The sequence below is a fragment of the Gorilla gorilla genome, chromosome 7 (assembly GCF_029281585.2).
Source record: "Gorilla gorilla gorilla isolate KB3781 chromosome 7, NHGRI_mGorGor1-v2.1_pri, whole genome shotgun sequence".
Classification (NCBI taxonomy): Eukaryota; Metazoa; Chordata; class Mammalia; order Primates; family Hominidae; genus Gorilla; species Gorilla gorilla.
This window is the reverse complement of record NC_073231.2, coordinates 107,520,055-107,535,545: the sequence shown is the minus strand read 5'-3', so window position 1 is coordinate 107,535,545 and position 15,491 is coordinate 107,520,055. Positions and strand designations below refer to the sequence as shown.

Sequence of the window (15,491 nt, the reverse complement as noted above, 5' to 3'; positions counted from 1 at the left end):
CCTCAAACCCACAACACACTCAGACGTGGTGCCTCCCACCCCATTCCAGAAGCCCTGCTTGCACATATGTTCACGTCGGGGACTTCGGACGCCGTTCATTTTGTGGGGGAAGTAGTGGGAGTTGTTTGTTATATTAACTGATTCTCATTTCTCTGTGCCAACCCCACTCCTTTAGCCTAATACTGAATAGCAAGACTGGAAGACTTTCCGTTGAGTGTGAGAGCTTCACATACATTCATGTGCTTGCTTGAGCTTTCATTCATTTCTTCAAGGATGTTAAGGGAATAACCCCTAGATTATTACACAGTTGATTTTTCATCAGAATCCCAAGAAGAAGAATTTCGTGGGCCACAACCTTAGAGGCTGAAAGGTCCAAAGAGTGCTCCAGACCAATGGGTTTTACTTGCCACCAGGGGACCCAGAGGTAGCCTAGGCAAGGGCTTTCATAACAGCTATCAAGGCATTACTGGGATGACTATACCCATCTAAATGGGGATCATTGCAAAATAAGGTGCTTTTGGTGCCCCATATGAGACCTCCCAAGTCCTGTGCTAGAAGATTGTGAGACATGAAATAAGAGACAGCGGCCAGGCACAGTGGCTCATGCCTGTATTTCCAGCACTTTGGGAGACTGAGGCAGGAAGCCCAGGAGTTCAAGACCAGCTTGGGCAACATAGAGAAACCCCATCTCTACAAATAGTTTTTAAAAAATTAACTGGGCGTGGTGGTGCATGCCTTTGGTCCCAGCAACTCAGGAGGCTGGGACAGGAGGATTGTCTGAGACCAGGAGGTCAAGGCTGCAGTGAGCCATGATAGCATCACTGCACTCCAGCTTGGGCAACAGAATGAGACCTTGTCTCAATAAATAAATAAATAAATAAATAAATAAATAATAATAGAGAGCATATCAGTCTTGTTGACAATTGTATCTCCACTGCTTAGCTCATAGTAGACAATACATAATTATTAAATAATTTACAAATGACTAGTTTTCTTTTTTTAAAATTTTACTTTAGGGTCTTGGATACATGTGCAGAACGTGTTGGTTTGTATACATGTGCCATGGTGGTTTGCTGCACCTATCAACCCATCAACTAGGTTTTAAGCCCTGCATGCATTAGATATTTGTCCTAATGCTCTCCCTCCCCTTGACCCCCACCCCACAACTGGCCCCAGTGTGTGTTGTTCCCTCCCTGTGTCCATGTGTTCTCATTGTTCAGCTCCCACTTATGAGTGAGAATATGTGGTGTTTGGTTTTCTGTTCCTGTGTTAGTTTGCTGAAGATGATGGATTCCAGCTTCATCCATGTCCCTGCAAAGGACATGATCTCATTTGCTGCATAGTATTCCATGGTGTATATGTGCCATATTTTCTTTATCCAGCGTATCATTGATGGGAATTTGGGTTGATTACATATCTTTGCTATTGTAAATAGTACTGCAATAAACATACATGTGCATGTGTCTTTATAGTAGAAATGATTTACATTCCTTTGGGTATATACCCAGTAATGGGATTGCTGGGTCAAATGGTATTTCTGGTTCTAGATCCTTGAGGAATCACCACACTGTCTTCCACAATGGTCGAACTAATTTATGTTCCCACCAACAGTGTAAAAGCATTCCTATTTCTCCACAGCCTCACCAGCATCTATTGTTTCTTGACTTTTTAATAATCACCATTGTGACTGGCATGAGGTAGTATCTCATTGTGGTTTTGATTTGCATTTCTCTAATGATCATATGCTTTTTCATATGTTTGTAGGCTGCATAAATGTCTTCTCTTGAGAAGTGTCTGTTCATATCCTTTGCCCACTTTTTGATGGTTTTTTTTTTTCTTGTAAAGTTGTTTAAGTTCCTTGTAGATTCTGGATATTAGACCTTTGTCAGATGGGTAGATTGAAAAAAATTTTCTCCCATTCTGTAGGTTGCCTGTTCACTCTGATGATAGTTTCTTTTGCTGTGCAGAAGCTCTTTGGTTTAATTAGGTCCAGTTTGTCAGTTTTGGCTTTTTTTGCTTTTGGCGTTTTCATCATAAAGTCTTTGCCCATGCCTGTGTCCTGAATGGTATTGCCTAGGTTTTCTTCTAGGGTTTTTATGGTTTTGGGGTTTACAGTTAAGTCTTTAATCTATCTTGAGTTAATTTTTGTATAAGGTGTAAGGAAGGGGTGCAGTTTCAGTTTTCTGCATATAGCTAGCCAGTTTTCCAGCACCATTTATTAAATAGGGAATCCTTTCCCCATTACTTGTTTTGTGAGGTTTGTCAAAGATCAGATGGTTGTAGATGTGTGGTGTTATTTCTGAGGTCTCTGTTCTTTTCCATTTGTCTATATGTCTGTTTTGGTACCAGTACCATTCTCTTTTGGTTACTGTAGCCTTGTAATATTGTTTGAAGTCAGGTAATGTAATGCCTCCAGCTTTGTTCTTTTTGCTTAGGATCGTCTTGGCTATACAGGCTCTTCTTTGGTTCTGTATGAAATTAATTCTTTTTTCTGGTTCTGTGAAGAATGTCAATGGTAGTTTGATGGGAATAACATTGGATCTTTAAATTACTTTGGGCAGTATGGCCATTTTCACAATATTGATTCTTCCTATCCGTGAGGATGGAGTGTTTCTCCATTTGTTTATGTTCTCTCTTATTTACTTGAGCAGTGGTCTGTAATTCTCCTTGAAGAGATCTTTCACCTCCCTTGTTAGCTGTGTTCCTAGGTATTTTATTCTCTTTGTAGCAATTGTGAATGGGAGTTCATTTTTATTTGGATCTCTGCTTGTCTATTGTTGGTGTATAGAAATGCTTGTGATTTTTCCACATTGATTTTGTATCCTGAGACTTTGTGAAGTTGCTTATCAGCTTAAGGAGTTTTGGGGCTGAGATGATGGGGTTTTCTAAATATAGAATCATGTCATCTGCAGAGAAAATTTGACTTCCTGTCTTCTTATTTGAATACGCTTTATTTCTTTCTCTTGCCTGATTGCCCTGGCTAGAACTTCCAACTATGTTGAATAGGAGTGGTGGGACAAGGCATACTTGTTTTGTGCCAGTTTTCAAAGGGAATGCCTCCAGCTTTTGCCCATTCAGTATGATATTGGCTGTGGGTTTGTCATAAATAGCTCTTATTATTTTAAGATATGTTCCATCAATACCTAGTTTATTCAGAGTTTTTAACATGAAGGCCTTTATCAAAGGCCTTTTCTGATCTATTGAGATGATCATGTGTTTTTTGTCATTTATATGTTTCTGTTTATATGATGGATTATGTTTATTGATTTGCATATGTTGAACTAGCCTTCATCCCAGGGATGAAGCCAACTTGATCATGGTGGATAAGCTTTTTGATGTGCTGCTGGATTTGGCTTGTCAGTATTTTATTGAGGATTCTTCCATCGATGTTCTTCAAGGATATTGGCCTGAAGTTTTCTTTTTTTGTTGTGTGTCTGCCAGGTATTGGTATCAAAATGATACTAGCCTCATAAAATGAGTTAGGGAGGAGTCCTTCCTTTTCAATTATTTGGGATAGTTTCAGAAGGAATTGTACCAGCTCCCCTTTGTATCTCTGGTAGATTTTGGCTGTGAATCCATCTGGTCCTGGGCTTTTTTTTGGTTGGTAGGCTATTAATTACTGCCTCAATTTCAGAACTGGTTATTGGTCTATTCAGGGATTTAACTTCTTTCTGGTTTAGTCTTGGGAGGGTGTATGTGTCCAGGAATTTATACATTTCTTCTAGATTTTCCCGTTTATTTGCATAGAGATGTTTATAGTATTCTCTGATGGTAGTTTATATTTCTGTGGTGTCGGTGGTGATATACCCTTTATCATTTTTTATTGTGTCTATTTGATTATTCTCTCTTTTCTTCTTTGTTAGTCTAGCTAGTGGTCTATTTTGTTAATTTTTTCAAAAAAACAGCTCCTGGATTCATTGATTTTTGAAGGGTTTTTTGTGTCTCTATTTCCTTCAGTTCTTCTCTAATCTTAGTTATTTCTTCTCTTCTGCTAGCTTTTGGATTTGCTTGCTCTTGCTTCCCTAGCTCTTTTAATTGTGATGTTAGAGTGGCGATTTGAGATCCTTCTAGCTTTCTGATGTGGGCATTTAGTGCTATAAATTTCCCTCTTAACACTGCTTTAGCTGTCTCCCAGAGATTCTGGTATGTTGCAAATGACTAGTTTTCAATTCTCTGAACACCACTGACTGCAAATAAGGAAGGGAAGAGAGGTAAATTTGGGAAATGAATGTGAATAGGAAAATCAAATTTAATGTCACTTCCATCTTTTGTTGCTCGTTGGAGAAATACAGATCCCTAGACACTGTGAGGCCTCAGTGGTCTTTCCCTGCTTGCTCTAGAGCCACATTGTGTACTGAATGCCCCCACACTCTGTTGACCTCCTTGCCACGCTCCCACTCTGGGCTTCCACATGGTGTTTTGCTCACCCCTGATTTATTTAAGCCCTATGCTTTCTTCACGTCTTTGTGCAATCATCATTCCTCAGAGAAGCCTACCCTAACCCTCCTGGCAAAACCTAACTCTCCCACTATATCATCACAGAAGCCATGCACTCTTCTTTCTAGCACTTTTCTCAACAATGGTTTTACATGTATTTCTTTATTTTACTAATGTCTGCCTTATTTCACAGCAAAAACCATGAGGGAAAGGATTAGGTCAATGTCAATACCTGGTACACATTAGTTGCTTATACATATTTGATGAATGACTGAGTGAGTGGATGGATGAAGAAGCAGTCACCTAAGAGCAGGGATTTCCATGACCTGGGGTCTATGGATCAGCTTCTAAATACCCAAACCTCTGAGATCGTCTGCAATGGTGGGTGGGTTTGCATGGTTTCTAAGGGAAAAGCTCAAATCTTTTGACAGATTAAAAGTCTTTAAGGGGTTTCACATGAATATGTTTAATTATGTGAAGAGAGAGAGAAGAAAAAGAAAAGAGGAAACTGAAAAAAACATATAAAAGGATAAAGGGGAACTTTATAAATTGGAGCAGTGCAGAATAAAGGTGAGAGAGGGAAAGAATGAGAGGGCAACTGGGGGACAGTTATTCCTGAATAAATTCTTTAAACTAAGTGAAGTTGACTGTATTCAAGACCCTATGTTAGGTACTATCAGGGATTCAAAAAATAGCCAGATGTGACTGCTACCCTCACATCTAAAAGGAGAACATTCTGGGTGTGAATTCAAGGTAAATGGAAGGAAGTGATATGAGAGAGGTTGGGTTGGAGCCCTTTGCTAGCACAGAGGGAGGGAGATTGCACATAGCAGTAGAAGAAGGGAAGATGATGGAAGGCTTCCTGGAGGAGGGTAACATTTCGATCTGCTCTTAACACATGGGTAAGAGTCCAAGGAGGAGGGGAGATGGGGTAGGTGAGCACTCAGGTGAGAGAAGAATATAAACAAAGCTTCTGGTCCAGGGCACCAAGGAGCGTATCATATTGTCAGACTCTTGACAACAGCCTTTGTGGAGCATCTGAGCTGGGAGACACCTCCTATGGGCAGTCACAGGCACAAAGCCAGTGGCATCTAGAAGGACCACGTGAGACAAACTTACTGAGGCCAGAACAGACTTGGAGAAGGAACAATCCAGCCCCAAAGAAGACTGATAATGAATAAATACACAGCCCCCTTAAAACTTCTGGCAAAAATAAACTTATCCCATGTCCGTAAGTGCTCTTCCCCGCAACACCTCTGCAACTCCTGAAACAGCTCCATGCGCTCTCCTTTAAAGATGTTGTGCTAATGTGATCTGCAGGGATGCCAATTTCTAGATGTTTTGTTATTGTTGTCCTAAGATTCCTGGGCTTATGAATTCACCAAATATTTAGATCATATGAGCTTGAAATGTATGTGAGGGGTGTGCATGTTTTCATAGTTGGTGCCGATTCCATTTTGACTATGTCAGGAGTTACGAAAAGCTTCCACTGTGGGAGCAAAGCAAGCTGGGGAGAGGTTGCTAGACCTCAAGACTTTTGCTGGTGTGAAAAGACACCCTGCTGTCTACTGTTACTAAATATTCACCTGGGCCTGTTAAATCTCAGGGCCTCTCTTCTCCCATTTGCAAAAACAGCTCCATCTCTCCGGCCTTTCCTAGCTCCCCCAAGAACTTACGTGTCCCCGGCAGTGAGGCACATGGCACTACAGCCCCATCACAGTTGGTGGAGCAGACCTGGGCTGGGATGACAGCAGGCAGGGGACCATGATGAGGAGGGCAGACGATGGCTCCCCTCTTGTCTCCAGAGCACACTTCAGTGAGCATTTCTTGGGAATGAAATGGCTCAGCTTACCCCAGGGACACCCATAATCCTAGACAGCACCCTAACTCTGCGCTTTACCTCCCAGACCAAGGCGCTGAGAGTCAGCTATGGAGTTCAGTAAGCACGTTGGGTGGGTTTGAGACAGACTCAGGGAGCCTGTCCAGAAGCATCCCTGAGGGATGGGATCAGCCTAAGGGCCAGCACACTTGGGTGAGTCTGTTTTTCATTCTTATTTTGACTGAGATTAGAGTACTTACCCTACCTTATCCAGAACATGTTAGGAACTTCTGGCAGGGTTGGTCCTGAGCAAGACTGTAAAGCAGCTCAGTTGAAACTTCAGTGTCTTTTTCTGCTCTCACCTTTCCCATTTGGAGGCGACTCCCCTCAGCTGCTTTCCTTTCTCTGTCCTCTGCACCTGCCTTGCTGCCCCTAGAGCTCCAGAACCTTCTGAAATTTTCTGCCTACTCCCTGGCAAAATCTATTTTTTCTAAAAATTGTCCCCAGGGCCAAGATGCCCAAAGTGACTCTGATTAGCAAAGTCATGATCTGGGGATAAAAACAATGACTTTTCATTCCTCTTCCCAAATAAAAACTACCTTTGACCACAGAGGTCAAAGGGCCCTTACTGAGTCCCGTGTGGAGGTCACAGGCAGTGGGGTGATAGTTTCAGTAGTGCTTACAAAACTCCACAGAATCCTCTTTCGCCCATCAGATCTCATAGCTGTACCCAGTTTAGCTCAGGCCTGAGGATGCATAATAATTCAGAGCTCTGATGGCAGGTGGTTTCCATCTCAGGACTGCCTGGAAGCTTGCTGAGAAGGAACTTGAGACCATTGTCACACACAGGGAGAAAAGCACTGGAATGGACTAGAAGTCTGCCTGGGGAAACATGTGGCATGCACTTACACAGTGTTACATGTCTGTCATCCTTGAGGAGTCATTGTGGACTCTCAAGGGTCCATGATAGGCATCCACTTGCCTCTCTAGCCTGAAGAATGTCATCTGCAGCCTTGCTCTTCAAAGTGGGAACCTTGCTTTTCAAAGCAGGGTCTTCAGAACAGCAGCAGCAGCATCACACCGGAGCTCATTAAAAATACAGACTCTCAGCCCCACCCCTTTCCCCCACACTACCCAATCAGATTCTGCATTTTAACAAGATTCCCAGGGGATTTGTATGCACATAAACAATGGAGACGGCTAGGAGAGGTGGTGTATGTCTGTAATCCCAGCACTTTGGGAGGCCGAGGTAGGAGAAGCTTGAGCCCAGGAGTTCGAGACCAGCTTGGGCAACATAATAAGACCTTGTCTGTACAAAAAAAAAAAAAAAAAACGCCCTGTGTGGTGGAGGACTAGAGTACCTCTAGTCCCAGCTGCTTCTCAGGAGGCTGAGGTGGGAGGATTGCTTGAGCCTGTGAAATGGAGCCTGCAGTGAGCCGTAAGCGTGCCACTACACTCCAGCCTGGGTGACAGAATGAGACCCTGTCTCAAAATACAATCAAAAAACATTGGAGACACAGGGGTCTACTGGGTCTTCCTGCTGGTTGTCCCTCCTGAAGGTCCTCGCTGGAGGAGAACAAGCTTTGTGGGCCCGGCTTCTTCTACCTGTGCCTCCACATCTTATACCAATCAATAGGGGTAGGACTAGGTCCAATGCGGATGGGGACATTCCCTTCAGCCCGCATTTGGGAGGTTTAATGATAGGTCTATTGTGTGCCATACTGTTTTTCTGTCTTACCACCATGTCGCTTCTGTCCCCAGGCAATCTATAAGATGGTTTCCTCCGTAATGAAAATGCCTGAAGATGAGTCAACCCCAGAGAAAAGAACAGAAAAGATCTTCCGCCAGATGGACACCAATAGAGACGGTAGGAGGCGGGGGCTACACTGCTTTGCTCAGATGGGGGCTGCTGGAAGGACTGGAGAGTCCAGACTGGGAAGTGCCACTCGAGGCCCTTCATGTGAGCGGCTCATCCTCCAAGCCTTGTGGGTGGGTAGGAGGGGAGAGGACCAGGTGGCCACAGGAGAGCTGAGCCCAGAATTGGGGGAAATGCCTTATTTCTAGTTTTTTCTATCCTCCTTGTAGGTCAACTTCTACCTCCAAGAAAACAGAATGGATCTTGTGGGGCAAGAATGAAAGGAACCAAGAAACCATTGTTAGCACAGACCCATCCTTGGGACAGGCCTAGGCTATAGCAGGCTGGGTCCCTGCAGTCCAGTTCATCAAAATGGGGAGAGGGTTGTTATTCTGTGATCCTACCCAGATGCCGACAGCTTTCACTCCAGCCTGCCAAAGGGGTTTTGTTGGGGTCTCCTGTGCATGCACTGAGATGTTGTGTTTCCCAGAGATAGTGGGCTCCCATAGTCACAGGGGTGCCTGGGGTAGTGGTGAGGGAGTAAGGTGCCCAGCAGGTTCCCACCCTGATGGTGCTACCCACAATTCAAACCCAACGAAGTGAAAAAGAAGGTTGCATTTCCAACTTAAGAACAGAAGGATTTTAGATCTTAAATTGCCAGATAGAATACAGGAGGCCCAATTATCCTGGAATTTCAGATAAACAACAATTGTTAGGATTAGCCTAACAATTGTTTAGCCAACTAAAAAAGTCACTTGCTGTTTATCTGAAATTCAAAGTTAACGGGGCATCGTGTATTTAATTTGCCAGATCTGGCAACCCTATTTAAATGTTATACTTGAGTTTAAAGAGCTTAGCTCAGGGCCCGGCTCTGTAGCTCTTGCTGTTATTATCAGCTCACCTGATCTGTTCAGAGGCCTCGGCAATTCTTGTCAACCATGTGCACAGGCACTTGGGTCCCCCACCTGGCGCTGATCTATAGAACAACAGAAGGCGGCTTCGCAGTACAAAGAGCCTCTGTCTCCTTTTATCCTCGCCCAGGTACAGCTGCCTAAGAATCTGGGTTTGTGTGGTATGGGCCTATCTGCTTGCTTTGTTTCCTCCACAAAGGTGCCATTCCATTTGGAAACATCCTATGTCCCCTTATTTGCTTTGATTCACAATGAATAGTTGTGACTAAACAAGCACGGGATTATTTTAATAGTTAATTAACTTGCTGATGTTAAACTGCAGGTTTTACTGGTACTCAAGGGAGCACAATGGGTTTGTGCTGTGCTCTAGGTCCAGACAGCTCTTTACGATAGGGCTGAAGGATGGGAAAAGATCAGATGTCACAGGATAAAGCCCTAAAGCCCTAACTATGTGTTGATCATAGGCAATGAATTAGGGTCTTTCCACTGGGACTCTGCTGCTATGGGATTGCAGAGCCCTGATTGAGTTAGCATTCTCAGAGCACAACTTACTGCTAAAGACCTGTGCCTTTCCAAGGGAAAACCTCATGTTTAAAATTAAATTAAATTTTCAAAGGTTAGGGTTGGGGGAGGGGGGTGGGAGCTATAGAAGGAAGGAGGAAGAGGGGCAGTAAGTTCACAGCTGTCAGAGGAATCTTAGCTCAACCAGGAGACTGGGTGCTTCAGCTCAGTGCTTGGCTGCTGGACCCCAGGATTGAGGACACATGCACCCCTCCCTGTCGAGAGCAGAGCAGTCCTCACCTAGAGTCTCCTATCCTTAGATTTAGCTTGCCTGATGCTCTTGGAATCTAACTTCTGGCCTCCGATTTGAAAAGAAAAATCTGGGCCCTCAGGCAAATTCTCCTAGGAGCCAACTCTGAATCATGCAGTTAACTGAAGAAAGCCAGACGTCATGCCGAGCTCCAGGTCTGCCCCTGCTACCTCCAGCTGGTGCCTCCCAGAGCCGACCTCTGAGAGACTGCAAAGTGTTCGGAGATCATGCCTGTCTCCCTCCCCTCGTGCCTTGCCAAGCTGGAGGAAGTCATTACCATTGTAACTACTATGTGGGCAGGGCTGGGCTCATAAAAAATGGCCAGAACACAAAGCTTGGAGGGGATCAGCTCTACAAATTAAAAATAAATTAATAAATACATCCCTATCTTTTTCCTTCATGGAGATAAAGTGGGTTTCATTAAACAAGAACTAGGTTCTGGCGGGGAGGGAGTTGTAGCTGAGGAGAAGATATGTTTGTTGGTGTTTCTGTTGGGGGAGGCCTCCTCCTGTCGGGTTTGGAGTAAGTTGAGAAATAAAAGAGGACAGAGGTCAAAAGATAGACACTGGAGGCTATGGCTTAGCGTGAGAGTCCAAGGGCGTGCTGAAAAACCCACAGGCGTGCAGAGCCAGGCAGGCCGGGTGCTGCCCTTGGAGGAGCAGATGGAAATAAATCCTCTCTGGGGCAGCTCCTTTCAAGAGAAAAAGGGAGGGCAAAGCTGGGCGAAGATGCCCAGCAATTCCTCCCAAATTTACCAATCTAGCATGTCACTTCACTCCCAGGGGCGGGGTACACAAAGAGGAAGGGTCCTTCTGGAAGCACCAGGAATGGGAAAAGCCTTGCAGTCCCCCAACTCCTACCCCACCCCCTCCCCTCCTCTCCACAAGTGACAGAAAGGCCTTCCTGGAAGAGAATTCTGTACGTGCTCCAGAGTAAGCAGAAAGGAAAGGTCACCGGGGTCGGAGTGGGAGCCCAGGCTGCTGAGCCTCCCTCCTCCAGCACATCAGGGTAGCAGGAGAGCACCCTAACTGAGAGGCAGAAACCCATGGGTTACCCTCTGCCTTGAACATACCCTGCTCTTCCCTGACCTCAGATGGAGGCACAGCTGTCTTCCCGTGGTGTATGAACAAACACTTATGTCCATGGCTTCTTCCCCAAGATAGGATGGGCTCTTGCAGCAAACCTAAGAACACAGAGTGGCCTGAAGAACACGAAGTGGCTCAGAAGGCTCGAGGGAACATTATGGGAACCAACTGGGTGCTGCCAGGGCCCAGCTCATTCTCATAAATGCAGGAGGGCCACTTGCTTTACAAATGCTGAGTGAGCCTCTCCAGGGCGCCTGGAGCCAGGAGGTCAGGGACCAAGTCAGCATCATCCACCACCCTTTCCCCAGTCCCGGGCCCAGGGCCGGGCACACAGTGGGCTCTCAGGCAGCGGCGTTTGATTGCCACATGTACTGTCCTAAGTGCTGGCAATGCCATGGTGAATGAGGCAGCAGTGTTCCTGGAGATTCCACTGGGCTCTTCCCCGGGACAGGTGAGTGCTGTGTGTCACAGTGGCAGTGAGGCTGCAGGCAGGTGAATCGACACTGCCCAGCACGCAGTAGTGGGAAGGGTGTAAGCTCATGCAGCTGCCACCAGCCACCACTCACCTGTCCTCTTGCTTCCTAGGAAAACTCTCCCTGGAAGAGTTCATCCGAGGAGCCAAAAGCGACCCGTCCATTGTGCGCCTCCTGCAGTGCGACCCGAGCAGTGCCGGCCAGTTCTGAGCCCTGTGCCCGCCAATCGAATTGTAGAGCTGCTTGTGTTCCCTTTTGATTCTTCTTTTTAACAATTTTTTTTTGCCAAACAATATCAATGGTGATGCCGTCCCCTGTGCGGTCTGATGCGCCTTCCTCCGTGACGCCTTCAGCTTCTTTTGTCGTGGATGCTTCGTGGGAATGCCCAGAGCCCCAGTGTGCTTGTGGAGAGCATGGACAGACTTCGTGGTGTTCATTGTTTGATGATTTTTAATCGTTACTATTTTTTTTTTTATTCTAATGTCTCTGTTCTAAAACGTAAGACTCGGGGGTTGGGGCAAAAGAAGGGAAACCCATCCAGTCCTGTGATTCTATTGCAAGCTTCAAGGGGCTTTTGTTTGAAAGACAAAACTCCCCACCTGGGTCTGTTGTCACACATGCCGTAGGGGTGATGGATGGCACTGGATGCTGGGTTCCCCAAGAACAAGTTACCTCTGGGGTGAGGCTATTCCAGCGAGCTGGGACATTTCCCCATGGGGGCCCACTCCCCTCTCTTCCCCAGCAGGCTGTAGTTTCTAAGCTGTGAACATTTCAAGATAAATTAACAGAGCAGAGGAAAAAGATGGCTCAGCTATTTTTTCACAGGTTTACACTAGTTGAGCTAATATGCGTGTCTTTGGAAATTAAACACAAATGGTAACATATTCCAAAACCAGACCCATCTTGTTGCCTATTGTGATAAAATAAAAAGACGGCTGTATATAACATATTGGGTAATGCAGACCAAATTAAGTGTTTTGCCTTGTTTAAATGAAATGCATGTTTAGTGAGCACTAATACAATCTTATTCCAGAAGACTGTTTTTAGTAGCTTATTGTGAAGTAAGACAACTATAATGAATGTCTGTCTTGTTTTGAAGTCATATCTGTCTTTGCACAAATGTACCAATCAACAAGTATATTTTATATATTCCATAAAAATACAAAGTAACCCTGACTAGGGCCCAACTTTAATTTTGAATGCATTTCCAGAGTGGCCATGCCTAGAGGGCAGATGCAGAGCAGGTGGTAGTGGGACAGGACAATTGGAGCACAGGAATGTTAACATGTATGACAGGGGACCAGTAGGGTGGTTTGCCTCTCAGGCCCAGCAGCCCATTGACAGCATTAGACTGGCGGCATGGTACTTTTCTGAGCAGATCAATACTCTGCAGACTCGAAAAAACATCACATACATTCTTGGAACTTCTCAGTGGTTTAATCTATGTGCATGGTTAGGGAGCCAGGTCTGGAATATTCAGTTTCCCTGCCCCTGTTAAAGAATCAGAGGTTGGGCAGTCATCAAATTCATCATAAAGACATGGGCAAGTGTGTCTGTGGCCCCCCTATGGAGAATCCAAAAGTATTTTCCATTGCCGTGCTCTTTGAATGCAGACTTCTATTTCCAGAAGTGACAGCACAAGTCTGAGTTGCTGTTTGGTCTGGTGACCTCAGACACACTGATTTGAATTGAAAGCTAAGGGTAAAAATTTGCTGGTTACAGGCGAGTCATACTCTTGCAAGTAGTTAGCAAAGGGAGGCCCAAATTCTCAAGGTTGTTGATGGGGAACTTGCTACTCAGAGAAGGCAGAGAGGTCCCTAGTGGGTATATTTGCTGCCAAGCCACTTGCCAAAGAAGAGGAACCACAGAAAGAGAGACATCATGACCAGGAGAAAAATGTGGCTAGACATGCTAACCTCCAGGTTTTTATATATGACTTGAGTCTGCTGTAATTGGCAGCAGAAATCCAAATTTGTATGGTAGACCAAAAGAACCAAATCCATAGGGTGAAATTTTGAGACCTAGACTCTGTAAAAATAATCCTAGTCTTCCCCCAGGGGTCAGTTCCTCACAGTGGTTCTGTACCAAGACTTGCCAAATTCCTCCATGGCCAAGTGTTAAAATCTGTGTTTGGAAAACAGCGAATTAACCTAAGACACAGAAGGCAGACTGGGTGAGGACACCTAGCATGCCCTATTGGCAGTGCTCAGGAGCTGCATCCCACTTTTCCCTGCTCTGAATTGAAGTCCTAGTTCCTTCCTTTGATTCTCCTTTGGTAGGTGGAATCAGTTAGTGTTTTGAGAAACCTGCCTGGGCTCTGCCCTTAGTCATGACACCTCGCTGAGCCAGACCCACTCTGCTCCCTGGAACGTAGAGCTGGAGTGAGGAGTAGAGGTCTCCAGCTATTGCAGAAAGAAAAGTGAGCCACATGCAGGCTGATGAATGCCGACACTTCCAGAATGTATAGAAATAGTCCCTGTCCTGGCCTGCCACTGACCCTGTCTGTATTTTCTCGGAGGTTGTTTTTCTCCTTCTCCTTCCCAGGAAGGTCTTTGTATGTCGAATCCAGTGCACTCAAGTTTGGCCAAGGGACTCCACAGCACCCAGAAGACTGCATGCCTCAAGGTTTATGTCACTCCTCTGCTGGGCTGTTCATTGTCATTGCTGTGTTCAGGGACCTTTGGAAATAAAACCTGTTCTGTCCCAAATAAAACCAGCCTGTGATGTTCAAGGGACTGGAATAAAGTGGCTTACGACCTGAAGGATTCTACAGAGTGCTCAACTGTTCATACATCGTTCAGAGTGGGAGGGGGCTGGGGGTGCTGTCCCATCCCATCAGTATGCCCACGGTGGATTTAATAATATATAATTTATAAATCATAGCCTATGGAGTGGCCCGTAAATCAGTTGACTGTGTAGCTCTTGCCTGGCATTAAAGCATGTTTTTGGTTTAACATGATTTTCATGAGATTTTCATGCCTAAACTGCCCCAGCTGAATCTGTGCCTTACTGAGGCTCTAGCTTCTGATACTGGCCTCCTCCTGGGTATTTTTCCTGCCTAGAGTGACACAAGGAACCAAGGTTTGCGAGTAGGGGATGAGAGAGGCTGCTGACCCCGATGTTCTGTCCAAAGGCATCCTTGGTCTTCATATGGGCTTCCTTACATCCCTCCCTCCATGGTCTACACTTCCTTCCCATATCCTCTCCTTCCTCAAACTAGAGTCCAAATGTTAGGTACAATAAAGGGAGAAACTGAGGCAACCTCCCCTTCAATGGGATCTGGGTAAGCTTCAGGAAATAAATAACCTCTTCACCCCTCTCAGCCTGAGAAGATTCAGTGAAAAAGATGACATGAGGCAGAGCCTACACTCTGAAAGCCAGTTCCGATCATGGTGTTGGCTGTTGCTGTCATTGGCCTTGCCTCCAGCACAGGAGGCGTTAATGTAGACAAAAGGAGCTGCCATCTTGCTAACTTGAGTGTTAGCTATGGGAGAACTTCACCGGCCAACTAGACCATGTGTGGGGGCAGAGTTGCCCTCGAGGGAGTCTTCCTACTGCACACAGTTGGCCACTATGGACCAGTGATGGCCCTGACACCATGAATCCTGAGCATGCATAACACAAGTCTGATCCTGAGAAGGTGGCTGGGCGTCTCCAATCTCATCAGGAGCCTGCCTACCAGCAACCTGGGAATTTTCAGCAAATTTCCAAACCCGAGGCTCCTATTTTCAGGACACTGTTCTGCTGCCCCAACCCAACTGAGTCCCCACACATCCTAGTTCAGTACCCACCAGCTGAGGAAGAGTCCAAGTGTTCTCTCAGTCAAGGTAGAAAGGAGAGCATAAGAACTGCCTTCGAAGGAATGGACCTCCTTCTCTCTATTTTTTTTTTTTTTTTTGCTTTGGTGGTTCTCTCTTATTTTTTTTTTTTTATTTATTATTATACTTTAAGTTTTAGGGTACATGTGCACATTGTGCAGGTTAGTTACATATGTATACATGTGCCATGCTGGTGCGCTGCACCCACTAACTCGTCATCTAGCATGAGGTATATCTCCCGATGCTATCCCTCCCCCCTCCCCCCACCCCACCACAGTCCCC

The 15,491-nt window shown here is 45.4% G+C and overlaps 1 protein-coding gene across 35 annotated transcripts in view; it reads left to right on the top strand.

The window, feature by feature from the left end:
* The window catches only part of NCALD (neurocalcin delta), a 438,037-nt gene extending 423,884 nt beyond the window's left edge, over positions 1–14,153 (top strand). For all 35 annotated transcript variants that reach the window (XM_055348177.2, XM_055348179.2, XM_031013796.3 and 32 more), the window contains 2 exons: positions 8,018–8,123; positions 11,504–14,153. In XM_055348177.2, coding sequence (XP_055204152.1) covers positions 8,018–8,123; positions 11,504–11,601 — 204 coding nt within the window. In that variant the 3' untranslated portion in view covers positions 11,602–14,153. The remainder of the gene's footprint in view (positions 1–8,017; positions 8,124–11,503) is intronic.
* Positions 14,154–15,491: the final 1,338 nt, after the last annotated feature.